The sequence below is a fragment of the Anabrus simplex genome, chromosome 1, assembly GCF_040414725.1.
Source record: "Anabrus simplex isolate iqAnaSimp1 chromosome 1, ASM4041472v1, whole genome shotgun sequence".
In the NCBI taxonomy this organism is placed as follows: Eukaryota; Metazoa; Arthropoda; class Insecta; order Orthoptera; family Tettigoniidae; genus Anabrus; species Anabrus simplex.
This window is the reverse complement of record NC_090265.1, coordinates 485,465,164-485,487,019: the sequence shown is the minus strand read 5'-3', so window position 1 is coordinate 485,487,019 and position 21,856 is coordinate 485,465,164. Positions and strand designations below refer to the sequence as shown.

At 40.3% G+C, this 21,856-nt stretch overlaps 1 protein-coding gene across 1 annotated transcript in view; it reads left to right on the top strand.

Annotated features, from left to right (window-relative positions):
• LOC136856988 (uncharacterized) overlaps positions 1-21,856 on the top strand; it is a 263,664-nt gene that overhangs the window by 24,154 nt on the left and 217,654 nt on the right. The window contains exons 3-4 of the mRNA XM_067135311.2: positions 4,039-4,214; positions 18,444-18,540. Coding sequence (XP_066991412.2) covers positions 4,039-4,214; positions 18,444-18,540 — 273 coding nt within the window. The remainder of the gene's footprint in view (positions 1-4,038; positions 4,215-18,443; positions 18,541-21,856) is intronic.

Genomic DNA, 21,856 nt, shown 5'->3' with positions numbered 1-21,856 from the left:
TCTCGTAATTCAGAAATGCCAACCCTTGCTGTGTCGCAAAGTATTCTAAGACCCACTAATGCATGCAATCACGTTGATTCACAGTTTAAACCTTTCAAGTGCCATAGAAAAAAACGATTTTTTAAATGTATCCAACAAGGTGCATTTACATTAGTCAAATAATGCACTGGCAATCATACCTCACGTAACGAAAGAGAAAACACACGATTCAAAGACTAAGGCAGATTATGCTGGCTACCCTGTGCAAATGCTCTTTTTTGTGTTACTGTACTGTTTGCATTTTTTAGATGCCTTGTACTTGGACAGAAAGTGCCTGCCGCCCTTAAAACATCGTGGTTTATCGATATTTCCTATGGCGAGAGGAGGAAGTGTCTCGCTTCCGTGTGCATTGTAACACAGTACAATGACCCCCACCCTTGTACAATTTCCTGGTTGGAACTTCTGTTGTTTAAAAGTCTGAATTTCCGTTTGGGCTCGGCATAAAAAAAATGCAATTTCATCGGCATTGATATTAATGTTTTGTGTGTACGAATTGATTACATGACCCACTCTTCTTTTCCAACTGTCAGCATCGCCATTGTTAGCGGATTCTGCTTCTCTGCACACTGCCTGCTACCTGATATTGTGGCGTTCCTTAAAATGCTGAATACAAAAGAATTAAGATTTCTTTTGAAATTAACAGATATGAAGCACGCTGTAGACACACTGAAGTGAGTGAAAGTGCAGAAAGCTACTCCTGTACGTTCCGGAAGACTCGTTCTATCACGATGCGGATAAATTTAGAATTTAAATTACTCTGTAAAATACTACTTAAAAAAAAAACCTAAATGCAGTTTTGAGTTAAAAGTCTGGATTTCGGTAAAGGGACTGACATTGTTCTTTGAATTACGAATTATCTGTATTTCGAATTAAACAGTTTAAATAACATGCAAACCCTACTTAATGTTTCCAGGAACGAGAGCTTGTTCAAATTAGGTGGGATTTTTAATTAATCGATTTCGAATTATTGAGGTTCTACTGTATTTGGAGAAATAAAAATACCTTGTTGAAGAACAAGCAGGATTCAGAACAAACATAATCATCATTATCTGGGTATCCTTCTAGGACTTTTGTAGACAATATGCCTCCATCGGTTCCTGTCATTATAGAGTTCCTCTCCTTTCACATCCTGCCGTGTCGTTCCTTTCTCGATAAGGTCTGCATTTATTTGGTCCATCCTCCTTCTTCTGGGATGCCCATTAGCTCTCCTTCCATGTACTGCCATTTCCAAGTTTGTCTGGGGGTTCTAGTCTCTTCCATTCTTTGCACATGCCCAAACCATTTCAACCATGCAATGTGTAGTCTTTCTTCCATTGTACACGTCACTTGCATGTCATTTCTGATGGACAAATTTTTCATTTGTCTGTTCTTGTTTTTTGCATAGCAGATTGTAAAAATTTCATTTCACATGCTTGAAGTTTGCTGATGTCTCTTTTCAATAACACACGGGTCTCCAACCCATATGTCATGATTGGCAGGAGGTAAGATTTGAACATTGTTTGTTTGGCTTTTACGAGAACTTCTTTGTCCTACACTAGATTTCGTACCTGGCAGAAGAACGTAGAACCTTTTAGCACTCTGTTCTGGATTTCCAATTTAGCACTCCCCAGGTTCGATACAATACTTCCAAGATAACTGAAGCTTTCTACACATTCAGTTCTCTCTCCATGAAGTTCGAGGTCGCATTCGCTGGGTGTTCTCAGTTTCATTGCTATTGTTTTCTTCTTACTTAATTTATATTTATATTCTTTAAATTTGTTGACACAGCAATCTAATTTCTTTTGGACTTTTTGCTCGGTTTCTCCCCAAACGGCAACATCATCTGCAAACACTAACACATTCAAATCTCCAGGTTCTGCAGCTTTAATTTCCTTAATGTTTACATCCATGAGTGCAAGGAAAAGTAGTGGAGATAGTGCACTGCCTTGTTGTACACCTCTCTTTGTTTGGAACCATTCAGATCTACCATTCCCTATTTGTACACTACTTTCACAGTTTTCATATAGCAATTGAATCTTACGAATTAGAGAACTTGGAGCTCGTAGTTTATGCAGACATTACCATGTTTTGCTTGGAACACTGTCATAGACTTTTTCTATATCTAGGAACACTACTATCAGATCTTTCCCTTTTTCGCAGTACTTTTCCATTAGTTGTCTAATGGCAAAAATTACGTCTAATGTTCCTCTGTTGCCTCTGAAGCCGTGTTGTTCTTCTTCAAACTGATGTTCTATCCTTGTTCGTAATCTCTTCGCTATGGTCTTTTCTAATATCTTGAGGCAGTGTGGTAGCAGGGTAATTCCTCTGTAGTTTGTACACTTTCTTCTGCTTCCTTTTTTGAATACTGGTATGATCAATCCTTTTTTCCATTCATATGGTATCTTATTTTCTCTCAAGATTACTCCTAGTGCTTGATGTAGCCACTGAAGACCTTGTATGTCTGCCGCTTTGATTATGTCTGCAGATAATCCATCTACTGGTGATATTCCTCCTTTCTTAAGCTTCAGGGCATTTTCTGTTTCCTACCATATAATCATTTATTGATAAACATTTCTTTTTGTAGATATCCCATGTTAATTTTTGTGCTTTACCTAAACTATTTGATTTTGTTTGGATTGAGATTTTTTAAATTTAAGTTATGTGTTATTATTTCTCCTAGATATTCAAATTGAGTTACTACTTTGATTTTATTACCATTTATGGTAACTTCTTTTAGTTGTGTTGATTTTGGGGACATATGTTTTTTCAAATGATATTTTGAGACCAGTTTTATTTACAATGTTTTGAAGTTTTGATATCTGGGTTTTTGATTCTTTTTTTATGTCCGCTGCTAGTAATGCTAAATCATCAGCGAAACCCAGGCAATTTGTTTTTTTAATTTTTCGGCCAATCTTTATTTTTGGGGGACATTTCCTAAACCATTCCCTCATTACCATTTCTAGAGCAAATTGAATAAACACCGACCTCGATAGCTGCAGTCGCTTAAGTGCGGCCAGTATCCAGTATTCGGGAGATAGTGGGTTCGAACCCCACTGTCGGCAGCCCTGAAGATGATTTTCCCTGGTTTCCCATTTTCACACCAGGCTAATGCTGGGGCTGTAGCTTAATTAAGGCCACGGCCTCTTCCTTCCCAGTCCTAGCACTTTCCTGTCCCATCATCACCGTAAGACCTATCTGTGTCGGTGCGACGTAAAGCCAATAGCAAAAAAAACCCAATTGAATAATAGTGGTGACAGCCCGTCTCCCTGTTGTAATCCAGTTTTAATTTCAAATGACTCTGATGTTTCACTCCTAAACTTCACTTTTGATTTGGTGTTAGTGAGAGTCAATTTTATCATCTATTAATTTGGGGTGTAGTCCAAGATGTCTTAAAATTTTAAACAGAGATTCTCTATGGATGCAGTCATAATCTTTCGTGAAATCTACAAATGTTATCACCACATTCTATGTAAAAGAAAGGATTGCAACAACTATCAAGGTATTTCATTGATCTGTATACCAGGTAAAGTGTTTACTTGTATTTTGGAAAGGAGGGTACGGTCAGTGATGGGGAGTAAGCTGAATGAAAACCAAGGTTGTTTCACACCATAGATGGGCTGTTAATATCAGTAGATCGGGATCTTATTAGATTGTCTGTATTAAATTTAGTTTGGTGGATACAGAGTGCACCAGTGTAGGTCTTTTGTCAGTGTGACAGTAAAATAGCGTGGAGTCCAAGACTTTTCCCTCTTCTTTAAAAATCGACCTCCTCAGCCAGGATTGAACCTATGATCATAATTTGGACACTACTTCTTATCCACCAAGGCAGCTAATTTGGATTATCATCGACAACTGCTTAAGCTGATAATATTGACTTAATGTGGTGAATTCCTACCTTTCACATGTCTGCAGCTCCATTTATCATTTGCCAATGTATGTAATTTTAATGCTTATGTACCTTATTTAATAGCCTTAATAATGCATGGCCTTTTATCTCTATTTGTTATTGTGCATGTTTAGACAGAAATCGCTCTGTTGCTGTGGTCCCATATACTATCCACAATGTTAAGAAACTGGAGGATGGAGATTGGCACAGTTCCTCACCTTTCTATGTCCAAGGAGTAAAATGGGATATTGGTGTGAAGATTGGCAATGAAGAACAGCATAGTGATTCTGTATTCAGTTTCTTCCTTCGGGTGTGTAAAAACATTAGTCATAAAAATTAAAATATGTATTGCAAAATTAATCCTGAAAAGCTTATTATACAATAACCTATTTCACCCCTTCATCTCGAGTAATTTGTTTCTTTACTTTTTGAACTTTGATCTCTCACCTGTGTCATCAGTTTTTGAGCCATTATCTGTAATACTGTTATCTTATTAAGAATTATAATTTTTCTTAAATTCTTTAAGACTGCTTACACGAGGGTGCCTAAACATTTTTATATGGTAGGCCAAATACAAGAAACAACAAAGGACGTGGGCCAAAAGGCAGTTATCATCATCATCATCATCATCATCATCTGCAGTGTTGTTTACTCATAATGCCAAACATTCTGTGACTTTTAATGCAATTCCTTGAAAACAAAGATGAATTTCTATTTAAATTGTACATTGAAGAGGCCATGAAAATTTTTAAATCCAAAACACCTGGCATTAAAATAAATGGAACAACTGTACTCTGTATTAGATTTGCCGATGATATTGCACTTCTGGCTGACAATGAGAACATCATGCAGATCATGCTCAACAAATTAACATCTATCTTAAAAGATTTCCAACTTAACATTAATGTAAATAAAACTAATGTTATGGTTGTAAGCATATCTAAAATGAAGCCAGAGGCACAGCTCAGAATTGGAAATATTTTAATAAAACAGGTGCACAAGTTCTGCTACTTAGGATAAGTTATTACCGTTGACAACAGATGCACTGTGGAAATAAAAAGAAGGATTTCCCTGTGTAAGAAAACCTTTGAGGAGAAGAAGCAGCTCTTAACTAATAAATCCTTAAATACTGAACAAAAGAAATTATTTATCAAAACGTTCATTTGGAGTGTACTGCTATACGGCTGTGAAGGATGGACTCTCTTGAAGGAGGACGTGAAATGACTAGAGGCAGTGTAAATGTGACTATGGAGGAAGATGACAAGAACTAGCTGGATTGAGAAGAAAACTAATGAAGCAGTACTTAGAGAAATAAACACCCAGAGACATTTAATATCAACGATAAAAAGGAGAAAAGCATCAGTTTTCGGTCACATTCTCCGGCATAATAACGTCATAAAGAACTTGTTCGAAGGCAAGGTGATGGGAAAGAAAGGCAGAGGGAAACCACGGAAGAAGATCATTGGAGAGGTAGTTGAGATGATGGGATGCCAAGGTTATGGAGAGATGAAAAGGATCGCAGAGAGAAGAGATCAATGGTTGCAGTGACAAGGCGAAGCCTTTAGATGATGATGATGATAACCATGTGTTATTATAGTTATGTATGTTGTATAGTGTAGTTATAGTATGAAGGGGGACCCAAAAATAACTGGACGTAATTCACTGCGCGTGTTGCTCTTGTAGTTTGGGATTCTCACTCTAGGTGGGTGTTAAGTAACACCTCCTGAGTCAATAGGCCAACCAGCGTGGCTTGAGATGGTTGTAGCGAGCCCTTGTGACAACTTTTGTGCAATGAATGTGTTTTTCGACCTCTTTGATTTTTGTGATTCTATGAAGTGGCTGATGCTTTAGAATAGCATGCGACATTGAAGTTTTGTTTTCTGCTCAGTGAAAGTGCATCGGGCACAGTTGATGCGTTGTCTACAGCTTAAAATAAAGAACTTGCCATGAAAAGAACTCAAGTGAGTGGTATTTGCGATTCAAACGCAGCAACATGTTGATCGAAGACATTTAACACCCTGGCCAGCCTTCCATGTCCAGAATGGCTGAAGACATGTGAAATATTTGTGTTCTTGTGTATGAGGATAAAAGACTATTGTTGATGAACTTGCTGAACTATCTGGTCTTTTGTGGAGCTCAGCACAACACCTTGTAGCCAAAGATTTGTAAATGAGACAAATTGCGGCGAAACTCAAACCCCGCTTGTTGACTCCTGATCAAAAGGCGGCTCATGTCGCTGCTTGCTGTGACTTGTTGGACCACTTGGAGGTGATCGAGAACCTTTTTGACAAAATCATCATTATTGATGTTATGGGTACGACTCTGAGACAAAGCAACAGTCATCACAGTGGACGGCACCAACTCTCCTGGCCCGACAAAGATTTAGCAAGACAATCAGCCGTGAAGACAATGTTGATCTGTTTTTTCCCAACGTTTGCGGCATTGTTCACTCAGAATATGTCCCTGAGCATCAAATGGTGAACCAAGTCTTCTACCTGAGTGTTTGGAGGCGGTTGTTTGAGAGTGTTAGGTTAAAACGGCCTGATTTGTGGCAGAATCGGGACTGGTTCTTCCATCATGACGTTGCTCCAGTTCACACAGCCATTTCTGTACATGATTTTTTGGCCAGAAAGCTTCCTCACCCACCCTATTCACCAGATCTCTCATCTTGTGACTTCTTTTTGTTTTTCTGGACCAGGCAAGTGGGCCATGCGGTTAGGGGCGTGCAGCTGTGGGCTTGCATCCAGGAGATGGTGGGTTCGAACCCCACTGTCAGCAGCCCTAAGATGGTTTTCCGTGGTTTCCCATTTTCACACCAGGCAATTAAGGCCATAGCCACTTTCTTCCCATTCCTAGTCCTTTCCTGTCCCATCATCACCAATAAGACCTTTCTCTATCGGTGCGGTGTAAAGCAAAAAGAAGTTTTTCTGGATGAAAAGGGAGCTGATAGGAAAATGTTTTGCAGACATTCTAGAGGTGGAAAGAGAATCGAAGGTGGTGCTGCAAGGCATCAGAAAGGATGAGTACAAAACGTGTTTCACATATTGTAAAAAGGTTTCATCAAATGTATTAGTGTTAACGGAGAGTACTTCAGAGGTGACTAATGTTTGTAACTCAAGAAAATAAATTGTGCATTTAAAAAAAAATGTTGTCCAGTTATTTTTTGTTCCCCCGTTATATTTGTAAATGTAGACGTCAACGTTGCCATACTCTATCCAACAAGATGACACAAACTAGTGCGAGAAGTGAAAATGCTTCCCTTCGAGGGAAGGTAAATCACTGGAGTGGCTTGTATTGATTTCACAGATGAATACAACACCATGAATCACAGGAAGCTATTGAAGAAAGTTTATGACCTGACTAGAGATCACCTACCAACATTGTTAATTGGCATCTTCATGGAAAACAGAAGGTTCTGTGTCTCCTTCCAGGGAAAGAACTGTGGTTGGATGGTTCAGAAGAATGGTCTGCCCCAAGGAAGTGTCTGGCTTTGGCTTCATGCAACATTCACACCAATGATCAGCCAACACCAAATACCATTTCCGGCTCCATGGCTGAATGGTTAGTGTGCTGCCCTTTGGTCACGGGGTCCTGCGTTTGATTCCCGGCAGGGTCGGATATTTCAACCATAATTGGTTAATTTCACTGGCACGGGGGTTGTGTGTATGTGTTGTCTTCATCATCATTTCATCCTCATCACGACGCGCAGGTCGCCTACGAACTTCAGATCAAAAGACCTTCATCTGGCGAGCCAAACTTGTCCTCGGACACTCCTGGCACTGAAAGCCGCACGCCATTTAATTACACCAAATACCATGAGACAGTTCATCTATGGTAACGACACAGCGGTTACCGTTCAAGGCTGCAATTTTGTGGAAGTAGAGGAAAAATTGTCCCAGACCTTAGATGATCTCTCTCTCTACTATGATGCCAACCATCTCAGGCCAAACTTGAGCAAGACACAAGTCTGTGCCTTCTACTTCAACAACAGAGAAGTATGGTAATAACTGGAGGTGATCTACTCCAACACTGACCAACATCAAAATACCATAATTTATTAATTTGGCCATGTTTTATTTTTATTTGTCTTATCAAAATACCTGGGCGTCGCACTAGGTCGTACTCTGACCCTCCAGTAACATTATGCCAATACTGTGGGTAAAGTCTGCATTTGAAACAACATTATCAGGAAGCTAATAAGCAAAGCTGGCCCATGGACCCTTAGAACATCAACCTTGGCTCTGTGCATATCTGCCTGGTGCTGCACCAGTGTGGGATGCCTTTGCTCATGTCAAGTTGGTAGCTATTCCTGTTAATTAAACTGCATGGATCGTGACTGGATGCTTGAAGCCAACCCCAGTACAGAAACTGTACTCACTCATCGGGATAGCCCCACTCTCATCCAAAGAAACGTTGCTGCAGATATGGAGAGGACAAAGCAGGAGACAGATTCCCAACATCCCCTGCAAAGACACCAGTCCGCAGCATGACGGCTGAAGTCCATAAAGATTTCCTTGTGTCAAACACCGATCTTCAAGGAATCGCAGGAAACAAACCTCATCGCCAAGTGGAACGAAGTGAAAGAAGACCTGGCTACTGGTGGTGATTTGCTCTGCAGAGTGTGGAAGACGTTAAACTGCATGAAAGTGGAGGTGCCATGGTGCAGGAACAACCCACAGAAGTTGGGGCTTCCTTTCACAGGATACATTGCAAGTGTGATGCTGTCTAGGATCCCGGTCACCTGCTGATCTGTCCCCAACTCGATTATTTATGCACAATGGAAGACTTATTTTAAGCAACTGATCAGGCTATCTCAGCTGCTAATTTTTGGAAATTCTTAGTTTGACCAGGTACAGAAATTAAGTGCTGAGCTGAAAAAATATCTTTTGAGATGTTGGTTGCTAATGTTTCCTTTGTATATCAATTTATTTTCATCAGTGTTGATGTTTGTTCACATGTATATTTAAAATCATAAAGGCTTAACATTTTACGAGCTTGACACTTCAAGTAATGAGAAATTGATGAATATCTCCTTCAGGTTCTGGCTGTTGTGAAGAGAGATAAGGTCCAGCTGAATGTCTGATGGAGCACTGTTAATATCACATGAGAAAGGAGTGGAATAAATTTTGATACCTTTTCCAACTGAAAAAGTCCACAAAATGCCAAATTCTGATATCAGATGTGATATTACTTCAGCGGCAATGTGACTTAAGTATAGGAAGCTGTTTGTGAATTTCCAGCAATAAGGGGATATGTACAGTCTCTGTGACTCATACAGCATTATAATGTATGCTGGACAAACAGTCGCATTGTATAACTATGGGAAATCATAGAAAACTATCTTCAGGGCTGCCGACGGTAGGATTCGATCCCACTGTCTCACGAATTCAAGTTCACAGCTTAGCGGCCTTAACTGCTCGGCCAACTTTATTGGTTGATGTTAAATTTTTTAAGACGGATAATGTCATGGGATCACTTCCTTTCTTTCATGAGATTCTGGCATTTGCAGACGAGAAAGCCAATCATTAGTGAGGCAGTCATCTTTACTGAATCCAACCTCTCCTTGATAAATTAAACCAAGTTTTTCAGAATGCCTTGACAATGGGGAAAGAAGTGGGTATAGATGAAACTGTGGTTCCTTGCAGAGGCTGTTTAGTTTTCAGAGTATACATTCCTAACAAAGCACACAAACATGGATTTACAAAAGAAGGCTTTCCTGTTAGAATAAAAATCTATGCAGGAAAATTTGGTGTGTGTAAAAGTGGAGTGGGTGACACTTGTTCTGTTGGAATGGAACTTCTCTATGCTGATTAGTATCCTTCTGGCAGAATTTCTGAAGAACAAAACTTTTTTATGTGTGACACTATGTAGCCACAGGTGTGGATTTTCATTGATGGTGAAACAGCAAATGAAGAAAGGAGAGGTAATGGGTAAAATGGTCAACATGGTACTAGAGCCATCAAATATGTCGACAAGGGACTTTTTCTCATGCTTTCAGCACTGTTGAGCCACAATAACTAACTGACTATGGGAAGAGAAACAGAGAAACTGAGAACCTGTCGGAAAGCTTATCTCTGTCCCTGTTAACTAAAAAGGGAGTCTATTTCAGTGACCAAATGTCTTCATGTTATACAGGTCCATGTAGAGAATTGAAATGGTATAGGAAAGTAGCCCTAGAAATTGTCTGGAACAGCCGTGGTTGATGCTTGAATACTCCACACCATGATGTCTGAGAAATGAATGCCACTGCTGGAATTCCAAGAGAAGATTGCGAGAAGCCTGGTAGGGCTACAGTCAGAAACTTTCACCATTCCTGAGAGGAGATGCTCACATAATGTGACAAAGATGGAAGGACCAGCCAGAAAAGTTCAAAGAGAGTGTGTTGTTTGCCATAAAGCACAGCGGAAAAGTGACACTTCGAAAGACTGACAAGAAAACAAAGCACATGACAAGGTAGTGCAAAGAATGTCTTAACAAACTGTACATGTGCATGGGATGTTTTAATAAAGTTAATCAATTCTGAAATTGAATTAATTATGTGATAGTGACCACATTTCTTTGTATTATACAGGTCCACAGAGAGTATTAAAATGGTGTAGGAAAGTAGCCCTAGAAATTGTCTTTGGAACAGCTTTGGTTGATGCTTGAATACTCTGCACCATGATGTTTGAGAAATGAATGCCACTACTGGGATTCCTAGTGAATATATTTTTGTGTTCAGAATGCAAATTGTCATTGTTTAATAAGTATACAGTGAAACCAGAAGAGTAAATATATTTTGAAATTTCAAGATCATTGAAAGAATTAGTTTTATTAAAACTTTATTATTTTACAACTTTGTGTAATCAGCCTTAATTATAAAACAAATACGTACATTTATTGTTTGTCTTAATTGCGCATTTATACTCTTATAAATCTACCTTTGCCAACATACAGATAGGAATGTTACAAATTGTACTCGTGACTTCAGTGACTTTTGGTGCTAAATAGAGTGCTAGTGGAGTGCTCTGTTAAAGAATGCGAGAAGTTGGTTTGGCTTTCACCTGCTTCTCATTCATTCAGATCCGCAGACCTCGCTGGCCAGTCCATGCGATGAATGTCTTCCCTAGCCAGAAATTCATCCACCAGAGCAACGTGGTGCGGTCAGGCATTATCATCCATTAAGAGGAAGTCTGTACCAACCGCACCTCTGAAGAGTCGAACATCTGGTCTCAGTATCTCATCTCTGTATCTTCGAGCGTTAACAGTGTTACTCGGACCACCCATGAAGATGTGCAGGTCCATATGGCCATTCAACATGATGCCGCCCCACACCATGACGCCACCACCACCATACTGGTCCCGTTCCACGATGTTCCTGTGGTTGTAATGGCTATCCGGTTCTCTCCAAATTAATGTGCGATGGGAATCATTCTGCAAACTGAAGCGGGATTCATCTATGAAGAGCACATACCTCCATTCATTCATGATACAGTTTCGAAGTTGACGGCTCCACAGTAAACGGGCCCGTCTCTGTGCTGGAGTGAGCGGGACACACACTGCTGGACGTCGGGCAAACAGCCCTGCTGTTCTGAACCTCCGGTACACAGTTTGCCAGGAAACAGCAACCCCTGAGACGGCTGCAAGCTCCGCCGACAGTTGTCTTTCAGGTGCACTCCGATTTCGTTGGGCGGTTAAATCCAGATATCGGTCCTGCTGTGGGGTGGTTACCGTTGGTCGATCTGGTACTGGCCTGCAAGTAACATCTGCTGTGTCTCGAAATCATCTCCAAAGCCTGGAAATTACACTTTGTGGCACATTCAAGGATACGGCGACTTCGGTCTGTGTCTGGCCTTCTTCCAGGCGGCCGAATATTCTACTCTGCAAAACGGGGTCCAGATGGTGTTTTTGTGCCATTATGTTGTCATGTTCACCACGACGCTACATTCCGCATACTCTAACAGGGCAAACATGACTGAGGGAATATGGGGCGCAGGCACTGGCTGTGTTTACCTTGCGGTTACACCGCTAGTCAAAGCAGGGAACACTCCTTTCCTATACAGAGCAAACATGTAAGGTTGGTAGGTGCATATTTCATGCTATTTGCGGTCTATTTCCTGTTGCCCTGCTTACTCATAACTTATGCGTAACTTTTGGACACTATTGTAAATTGCACACAACCCAAAAATCCCATCAAGACCGAAGAACCCACACTCAGATGGCCAAAATCAAGACCACCCGACAAAGACGAAATCAAGCGTCACATTACCTGACTCAAAAACAACAAAGCACCTGAGAAGACTCTGTCATTGCAGAACTTTGAAAATATGCCCCTGAAGAAGCAGTTGAAATCTTGCAGAAACAAATAGGACAAATTTGGAACGAAGAAATCCTACTCTTAAGACTGGAAAACGGCGTTGATCCATCCGTTACACAAAAAGGCAGCCTGAAAAATGTCAACAACTACAGAGGAATATCCATGCTACCGGTAACGTACGAAATTCTCTCACTTGCTATTCTGGAATGTTTAGAAGCCCAAGTCGAGCATCAAATAGGCGAGTACCAAGGGGACTTCAGGAAGGGTCGTTCAACTGCTGAACAGATCCACAACCTCAAAACGATCATCAGGCATTGTAATCTCAGGTCCAAACAGTACTCGTCAGTCTTTGTGGACTTTAAGAAGGTCTGCGATTCGATAGACCGTGAGGTTCTGCTAAACATCCTCAGCAAATTCGGGGTTGTCCTTAAACCACTGGCATTAATTAGACTCACCCTGACTGACACAAAATCCAAAATAAAGTTCCTCAGATGCCTATCAGATTCCTTTGAGGTCAAAACAGGAGTCAGACAAGGTGATGGGCTCTCTCCGATGCTTTTCAACTGCGTCCTTTAGAAGATCATTAGGACCTGGTGAACAAAATTATTAGAAGCTGATAGTCCTCTCAGAATGGGAAAAAAATCTAAGGGGATCATGATCGACTGTCTAGCGTATGCTGATGACGTCGCCATTCTGTCAAACGATGTAGAAATTGCTAGGATGCAAATCGACCTTCTAAAAGAAATCGCTGAACAAACTGGCTCTCAGATACCTTTTGAAAGAACTGAAGTAATGACTAACATCAAAGATGCTCCAGCAAAACTCCAGACAAAATACGGGAAGATCAATCGAGTAAAAAATTTTAAGTATCTGGGTGAGGTCATAATGAAAAATGGACTGGACAAAGAAGTGCTTAAGGAACGAGTACACAAACTTGCAATAGCCTATCAATCGTCACACTCAATCTACAACAAAATATATCTGTCCCAAAATACTAAACTGCATCATTATGAAACTGTTCTGAAGCCAGTAGTTACGTATGCAGCCAAAACCCTATCCCTAAATGCTAATAAAGGACTCCTATAAAAACTGGAGAAAAAAGTGTGCAATATCATCAGAAGTATCATGGGATCCAGTAACAAGAATGGCACTCATGAAAATTCCAACAAAGAGTTGTACAGTAAAATAGAGAATTTTACCCTGCAAAACGGGGGCCAGATGGCGTCGTCGTGCCATTATGTTGTCACGTTCACCACGAGGCTACACTCCGCATACTCTAACAGGGCAAACACGACTGAGGGAATATGGGGCACAGGCACGGGCACGATATTATGTTCATCTCAAATGAATGGACGGAAACAGGCTGACTAAACAGATCTTTCACTTTTTTGACTCAAACCCAAAACCACAATGCCCTGGTTTATGAACACCAAAGAAGACCTCCAAATGCTGCATATGAAACCCGAAGATGCCTGCAGTAGAGATCGCTTCTGCAAAAAGATACTGACGAATGAGCTAAACCGAGACAAGCAACCGAAAAGAAGACAAGGTACCACCTGAACACAGGAACGTAAGCTGGCCCACTCACAGAGAATGAGGGAGTTCTGGGCTCAAAAGAAAGCAAAGCAAACTGCTAAATGTAACAAGACTTAACGTGGTCCTAGATGGCCACAACAAATAATAATAATAATAATAATAATAATGAAGAGCATAAACAGGCACTCGTTGCTGGGCTCAGAAGATACTGGCAGGAAGTCAAAGCCGGAACAAGAACAAGACCTAGACACTGAAATGAAGTTGGTTGTTACCACGCAGTCCATAGAGGCTCAACTCGATGTATTAAAAAAAATAATAATACACTGAGAGAATAAATATCCAAACACCAAGAAGGGTTTCTGCTAGACTGATGAACGTTGGTAGACATGTTTGTATATCTGAAACATGAGGTTGATTCAAATTTCCTGCAAATCACATTTGCATGGCGCTAGTAGTGGCCCCCATGACGTTGCACATCAGGTTTACTTTATATATGGGCTGTACTTTGTGAGAGCATTAGTTATCTGTGATATTGGACGGAGTGACTGTGAGTGGGTCAAGAAAGCCTTTACGACGACGAAGAGGCCAGTATCAACAGCTCACTGTGGTTGAACGAGGCCGTATAATAGGGCTGCGTGAAGGTGGATTTTCTTTCAGTGCTATTGCAGAACGACTTGGCAGGAATGTCTCCACTGTGCATGCGTGCTGGCAGCAGTGGTCACGAGAAGGCACGCTCCCAAGAAGACCGCGCAGCGGACTGCTTCTGCAACAGCAATTCGGACGACAGTTTGCACCACAGTGTTGCAACAAACTGTTCAAAATTGCTTAATTGAAGGACAGCTCCTAGCCAGACGCCCTGTGGCGTGCATTCCACTTACCCCAAACCGCCGCCATCTGCGACTTCAGTGGTATCAAGTGAGAGCTCATTGGAGGATGGAGTGGAGGTCGGTTGTGTTTTTCCGATGAAAGCCGGTTTTGCCTTGGTGCCAGTGATGGCCGTTTGTTGGTTAGGAGGAGGCCAGGTGAGCGCCTGCATTCCACCTGTCTGCGGCGTCGACTCACTGGACCTACACCAGAAGTTCTGGCCTGGAGAGCAATTTCCTATGACAGTAGGAGCACTCTCCTGGTTATCCCACGTATCCTGACTGCAGATGTGTACGTCCGTCTGGTGATTTGACCTGTTGAGCTGCCATTTGTGAACAGCATTCCCGGGGGTGTTTTTCAACAGGATAATGCACGCCCCCATGCCATTCTTATAACCCAACGTGCTCTACAAAGTGTCGACATGTTGCCTTGGCCTGTTTGATCCCCCATCAGTCCCCAGTCGAGCACGTATGGGACATCATTGGACAATAACTCCAGCGTCTTCCACAACCAGCATTAACCGTCCCTGTATTGACTGACCAAGTGCAGCAGGCATGGAACTCCATCCCACAAGCTGACATCCGGCACCTGTATGACACAATGTATGCACGTTTGCTTGCCTTTATTCAACAGTCAGGTGATTACACCGGTTATTAATGGACCAGCATGGCACATTTGCAATGGCTTTTCTCGTGCGGATATTAACCTGTAGTCTTGTACCTTTAATCAATTTCCTTATTCTACATTCTTTATTTGATGGTGTTTGGATATTTTTTTTCTGCCAGTGTATTTGCTTTACATCCCACTACTTTTACAGTTTCTGGAGATACCAAGGTGCCGGAATGTAGTCCCACAGGAGTTCTTTTATGTGCCAGTAAAACTGCCGACACGAGGCTGATGTATTTGAGCACCTTCAGATACCACCGGTCTGAGCCAGGATCGTACCTGCGAAGTTGGGCTCAGAAGGCCAGTGCCTCAAGCGTCTGTGCCACTCAACCTGGCTTGTAGTGATGAGGTCACCATTTATCAAAATTCATTAGTATTTCTGTTTCCACCATGATCATGGTAACGCTGCATATGCTGTTGCTTATTATAACCACATATTCCTTAGGAGCATATATTCGATCAGTTTTCTGTATTTTTTTCCTTCAGTAGTCCAAGTACTTTGTCACATAGAAAAAAGGAATGGCCTCATTCTGGAAATCGGTGAATAATTTTTTTGATATTACTGACTGGTGTCATTCCTAAGCATATTCTTACCATTGTATGATTTTTGTTTTGCCCAGGTGCTCTGTCTGAAAACAAGTTAAGTTCTGTTTTTTCGTATGAATGAACGAACCTTGTTTCCTCCCTTTTTGGCCTCACTCTCGTGGTACAGACAAGTAGTGGATTGCTTAGTTTTGAGGTCATAAATGCAAAAGCAGTTCACCAACAACTGCCTTAAGTAAAATGCTTCCAGCACAGGCACTTCGGGTAGGGGCAAATTCTGCACAAAATCGAAACAATTTCCTGAAATAATATTTTCTGTTATACACTCAGTCTCAGTTTCCTTCATCAGAGAATTATACGATTTCATACTCCATCTTTTGTGAACATCAATATCTGTCTGGATTGCTCTTGTGCTGCTTTCTGATATATGGGGAGATTTTAGCTTCTAGCTCCTTTCATTTACTATGCATATCAGTCTGAGGACGACCAAAAGGATATTTAAAATTTTCTCGGAAGTACGATCTGTAGAAACCATATTTTGTATCAAAATCTGGATGCTTTTTGAAGATAGGATTATGTGTAGTCTTTATATGTAAATGTGCATCCAAGTACTTCCTTCCCACCATAATGCATACTTTCTGATGGGATAGAGTCAGGGTATTCATGTATCAGATTAAAGATACTGTATTTGCAGAAATGTTAGACATCCATACCAGTAGATTTTTTCCTATATTTTGCCTTCAGGAAGCAATTTTGACAAATGGAATAATCGCTTCTGTGTAACGACGTGAAGGATTAAGAAAGCTTGTTTGCAGACATTAATACGCTTACCAAAATTGTTACAAAATACTCAAATGAACGTAGCCTCTGCGTAACTTCATTATTTTCCCTCAAGTTTCTTGGGTCTTTGTTGTTTCATGTCCTTAGTAATGATCAATCGTTGTAAATATAGATCCTGGGAATGATCTTTGGCTGTAATGTTAAGGAAATTAGCCAGAATTCATGCCTGTTCTGTCTCATTAATGCATGTAAAACCTTGCATTTGACATCTGAAAGTGAAAGACACATTATGAAGTCTAAATAAATATTTTTCATGGCACAGAATGTTGAAGCAATTTGACATGGTAGTGACTTTTCTGCTTACCCACAGTTACCGTCAACAGCCTTTCCAGGTACATTATTTCTTCATAATTAGTGTAGGGCAAACTGCATACTTGTACTACTTTTTAATTTTTTGTCGTTTGTGTTCATTTGCATCCTTATCAAAATATTCAACTATCACTTCCAAGAATAACACGAACAGTAATGCTGCCAATTCGTTCCCCTTCTCAATGTACCCACTGCAACCAAACGGCAAAGAACGGAGGCACATCCTTGACCCAATTCCTGCTGCCACGGCATGGTGGAGAAAGGAACCAAGTCCTTGACTTGATTCCTTTCTTCTCAGCACAGAAAAGCTTTCTCCAGTTTAGCCCATAAGGAGTAGGCAGACATAGTTCCTTTCACACCAGTAAGGTGCATCTTGCCCAACACAATACATTTACATGAAAAATGTAAAAAACTATAAAATGGACTTGGTTCCCTTCTCCACCAACCAATTCATGTGTATAAAGGAACGTTTTCATTTATGAGTGAGCTGATCAGCATCTTAAAAATCTGCTTCTTCAGGTGACAACTACGAAGTCCAACATTGATAGTTGCTTTACGTCGCACCGACACAGATAGGTCTTATGGTAACGATGGGACAGGAAAGGCCTACGAATGGGAAGGAAGCTGCCATGGCCTTAATTGAGGTACAGCCCCAGCATTTTCTTGGTGTGAAAATGGGAAACCATGGAAAACCATCTTCAGGGCTGCCGACAGTGGGGTTCGAACACACTATCTCCCTGATGCGAGCTCACAGCTGTGCGCTCCTGACCGCACAGCCAACTCGCCCGGTAGTCCAACATTGAAGAGCTGGTGAACAAAAAGAGCATCCAAATGCCTCTCCGTGAACTGAGCTTGTTTTGTTTTCTGTCAGTGCTATCAGTGTGGAATATGTTATTGAATTTTAAAAATTTTTTTTGGTAATTTGTAATATATCACTTTTTATTTGTGTTGCAAATATATTTTTCATTAAATATGTAGGAGTCATTAATGAATATATTTGGTACAAGCTATCTTAATCCTACAGAAACACACAATATGAATGATTTTTAGCATCTTTATCTGATCAGGTGTTGGTTGTGATAAGGGGAATAGCACATTCGAAACTCTGAACAAAATTGAGTGGTATGATGTGTACTGTGGATTGGCCAGCCGGTCAAAATCATTTGGGTTGCTTACTAAAATGTCATCTAGCAATTGAAGGGGGCATGTGTTCTTGTATGCTACTTCATTTTAAATTGGTAAATTCATTGTCATAGTTGGTAGTCACCCCCATATGTATTGAATTCACATACTGGTATGTAGCTATAGAACAAAGTATGGATCAGAGTTGCCATCTACTGTTTTTCAAAATATGGTCTGCTTGCCATAGAAGAAGTAAAATGAGAATGTCAGGCATGTTTCTTGGGTATATTTTGCAATTTTGGACCCAATTTGTTTTGCTGTCACATTTGTTGTTGACGACTTACTACCCAATTTTTTCTACAGTATTTAGGTGGAGCAGAATCATCTCGTCCAATAGTTGATGTCGAGTTGGAATTAAGACTGCTCAACCAGATGGATACAAACATGACTTACAAGAAAGGTAATTTTGTCAAATTGTTTCTCACTTTTAGTAACTTACTTTTCCTTTGCCTGAACCTGAATTTTCTAGCTAATACCAATGTGTTCTGGTCATGGTAATTTGGAATTAAATAATTATGTCTACCCAATATGTGGGAGTCATTTGGTCTGATAAATATTGTTCTGATAAGTAATTGAACATTCCACATCTAATGAAATGCCCTCATCAGACAATATAATTTATGCCCTTATTCATCATCATTAGATCTCCTTTTTAACATGTTTATTTAGAACCGCGTAGCTGTAAGGTTGCATTTGGGGGATAGTCGGTTTGAATCCCACTGTTGGCAATCGTGAAGTTGATTTTCCATGGTTCCCCACTTCCACACTAGAGAAATGCTTGGGGTGTACGTTAATTGCCTTCCCAATTCTAGCCCTTTCCCGTCCTTGTATCTCCAAAAACGTTTGATGTGTTAGTGTGACATTATATCATTAGCAAAAAAAGTAATCTAATACCCAGGCACTTCGATACAAGTCCATTGGCTATGATGATGGACAGTTTGGGATCTTCATTTATTCGGGCAAGAAGTTACTTCAGAAGTGAAGGTCCGATGTCATTTTGTCTATGTTGACAGTTGATCTATAACCAAATATGTTTACTTATGTTAAGCTACATGTACCATAGCCTACAGGAATTGGGTCTATGCCAGAAAATATTGAGTACCGTATTTGCTTGCGTATAAATCACACTTTTTTTTTGACAAGAAATAAGTGTGATCTCATGCTTCTCCCAACTAGCATGTCTAAAAAGTACGTTCGTACATTATACTCTGACAGTTGTAAATCATTAGAGAGAATTCTCGTATCACTCTCGTCCTGGTATCCCATCTGGCGTACATTTTGCAGTAACATGGTAGTTCAGAAACCCAAGAATGATCTTTGTATGACTTGTAGAAGCAATTAAACTGTAATAGGGAAACTGTCAATTATGGATGAGGAGAAAAAAAGAAATCTGATGGAGAAGGCTATATAACATCTTAATCACGTTCAAGCAGAGCGGACGCTTATAAAAACATCATAGACACTTGTAGACAAGGGGAAACTCCTTTGTCTCTTGGGCCACGTAGCTACACATACAAACGCACAATGCATCATAATTTTGATTTTGCACAACAGGGGCACTTACCGTATGATCTGAACAAGTTGGACTGATTTTCTTTCTTACAGGCTTCAAAGTGGGTCTTTTAGCCTGTGAACCACTTAACAAATTTATTTTGTACATTATTCTAGAAGCTTGTATTGCAGGTAAAGGAGTAAATGCTGTCATATCTCTTGTACATCACTTCTTCGAAAAAGTTTCAGTACGTGAGGAACATTTAGAATTCCATGCTGATAACTGTGTTGGGTAAAATAAAAACATCTTAATGAGATACCTCATGTGGAGAGTTATGACAAGAAAGAACAGTAGTTGAAAAATTTCATTTTTGCCAGTGGGACACATGAAATTTCAACCTGATTTGTATTTAGGTTGTTTCAAGAGAGCATTCCAGAAAAATGAAACTGAAGTTATTGAAGATGTAATTAATGTTGCAGTCAAGAGTTGTCAGGTTTCTAGCTCTATTATTCCTGTCGCTGTTGGCACAGAATCCGGAAATGTAACAAATTCCTACTTATGACTGGGAAAACAAGTTCCGTGCTGGAATGAAAAACATTCCACAAATAACCCAGATATATCACTTTATGTATATGAAAGAGCACCCTGGTGTACTGTTGACAAATCCATAGTTTTTGACGAAGTACCCTACACCATCCTCTCAGAAGGTCCACTGCCTACTTCAGTGACCTTCCGCAAGTCATCAAACCTTAAGGAATTAGGTTCAATAGACAGATGTATCTCCATGAAAAAATTAGGCCCTTCGTATCAGAAGATAAGAAAGATACATTATGTCCTGCTGTAACATCATTCCCTGCTCCAACAATGCCGCCACCAACCATTTCAAGTGAAAATCTTACGGAGCTGGCTTCTGTTTCTCCTCCTCTGCCAATAATTACACCATCATCATTGTGTTCTTCAAAAAGTGTAACGCCTTAAAGTTAAGGCTGAGAAGAGAAAACCACCAATGCCGAGAAAATTCTACTTCTTGTTTTAATATTTAAGGTTAATATTTTAAGATTGATTAAGGTTGAAGATGCCCTATTAGAAAGGGCGAAACATGGTGTCTGTGATTTTATGTCATTGTAACCACTTATAAGTAGATAGTATTGAATAGCTGGACTAATAAAATATAAACTAAAAGAATTGTGAAGATACTTTTACTCATTAACTCATTGCGGACCGTGGACGGCGTAAGACGTTTAATGTTACGTGCGAAGCAATGCTGTTTATATTCGTCATCTATGCATTCTTGCACCTTAGTCAGCGTTACTGGTTGTAGCAGGAAGTTGGTTGACCTTTTTGAGATAACCCTCGTGTTGAGTGGGCTCATGTTTATCTTAGCTGTTTTAGCGGGAATATCTTAGCACTTCCTCGCACGTCAAGACGGTACTTGAGGTTCCAATGCAGTGCGTGTCGTTCTTGCCGAGTGTAGTATAATGGCTTATAAAACAAAATTTCTTACGGAAGATTAATTATTAGATGATGTTCACAATGATTCTGGTGATGAACTTATTCCTGAAATACTTAGATAGTGAGAGTGACGAGGAAATTCCGATTCCCGAATCCGATAGGCCAGTAGAGAAAGTGAAGTGCCTGATGCATGTCATCCTAGTTATTGTCCACCCGTTCCACCACTTACAGAGAATTCAGGTATAAGTTCAAATAGAAAATAAGCAGGATATTTTGAGTTATGTGAGTATTTTTATGAATGACGAATTTTATCAGTATGTGTGTGAGCAGACCAATCTATACGCGAGTCAAGTGATAAGTGCAGTGCCCCGGCCTTTCACAAAGAAATCGATCATGCAATCGTGGAAACAGTCCAAAATCCTGATATAAAAATGTACTGGACCGAAGACCCTGTTTTTCATACTCCGATATTTTCTAATACAATGTTCCGAACACGCTTCCTTCATATTCTTTCATTTCTTCACTTCTGTGACAGTAATCATTATGCCGAAAATACAGATTGGCTGTATGAAATTAGACGTATTTTGAAACCTGTGACACCAGATATCACACCCTAAATATTTACTAGAGGTAAGCACAAAGTATCATTTTTCTAACATTTATAGTTTAGGAGTAATTGTAAATTGTATTGAGTGATGCTCGTCAAGAGGGCCGGGCATGAAAATGGCTGGTCCAGGCATTCAAGTGTCCCGCTCAGAAGCAGGTACTGAAC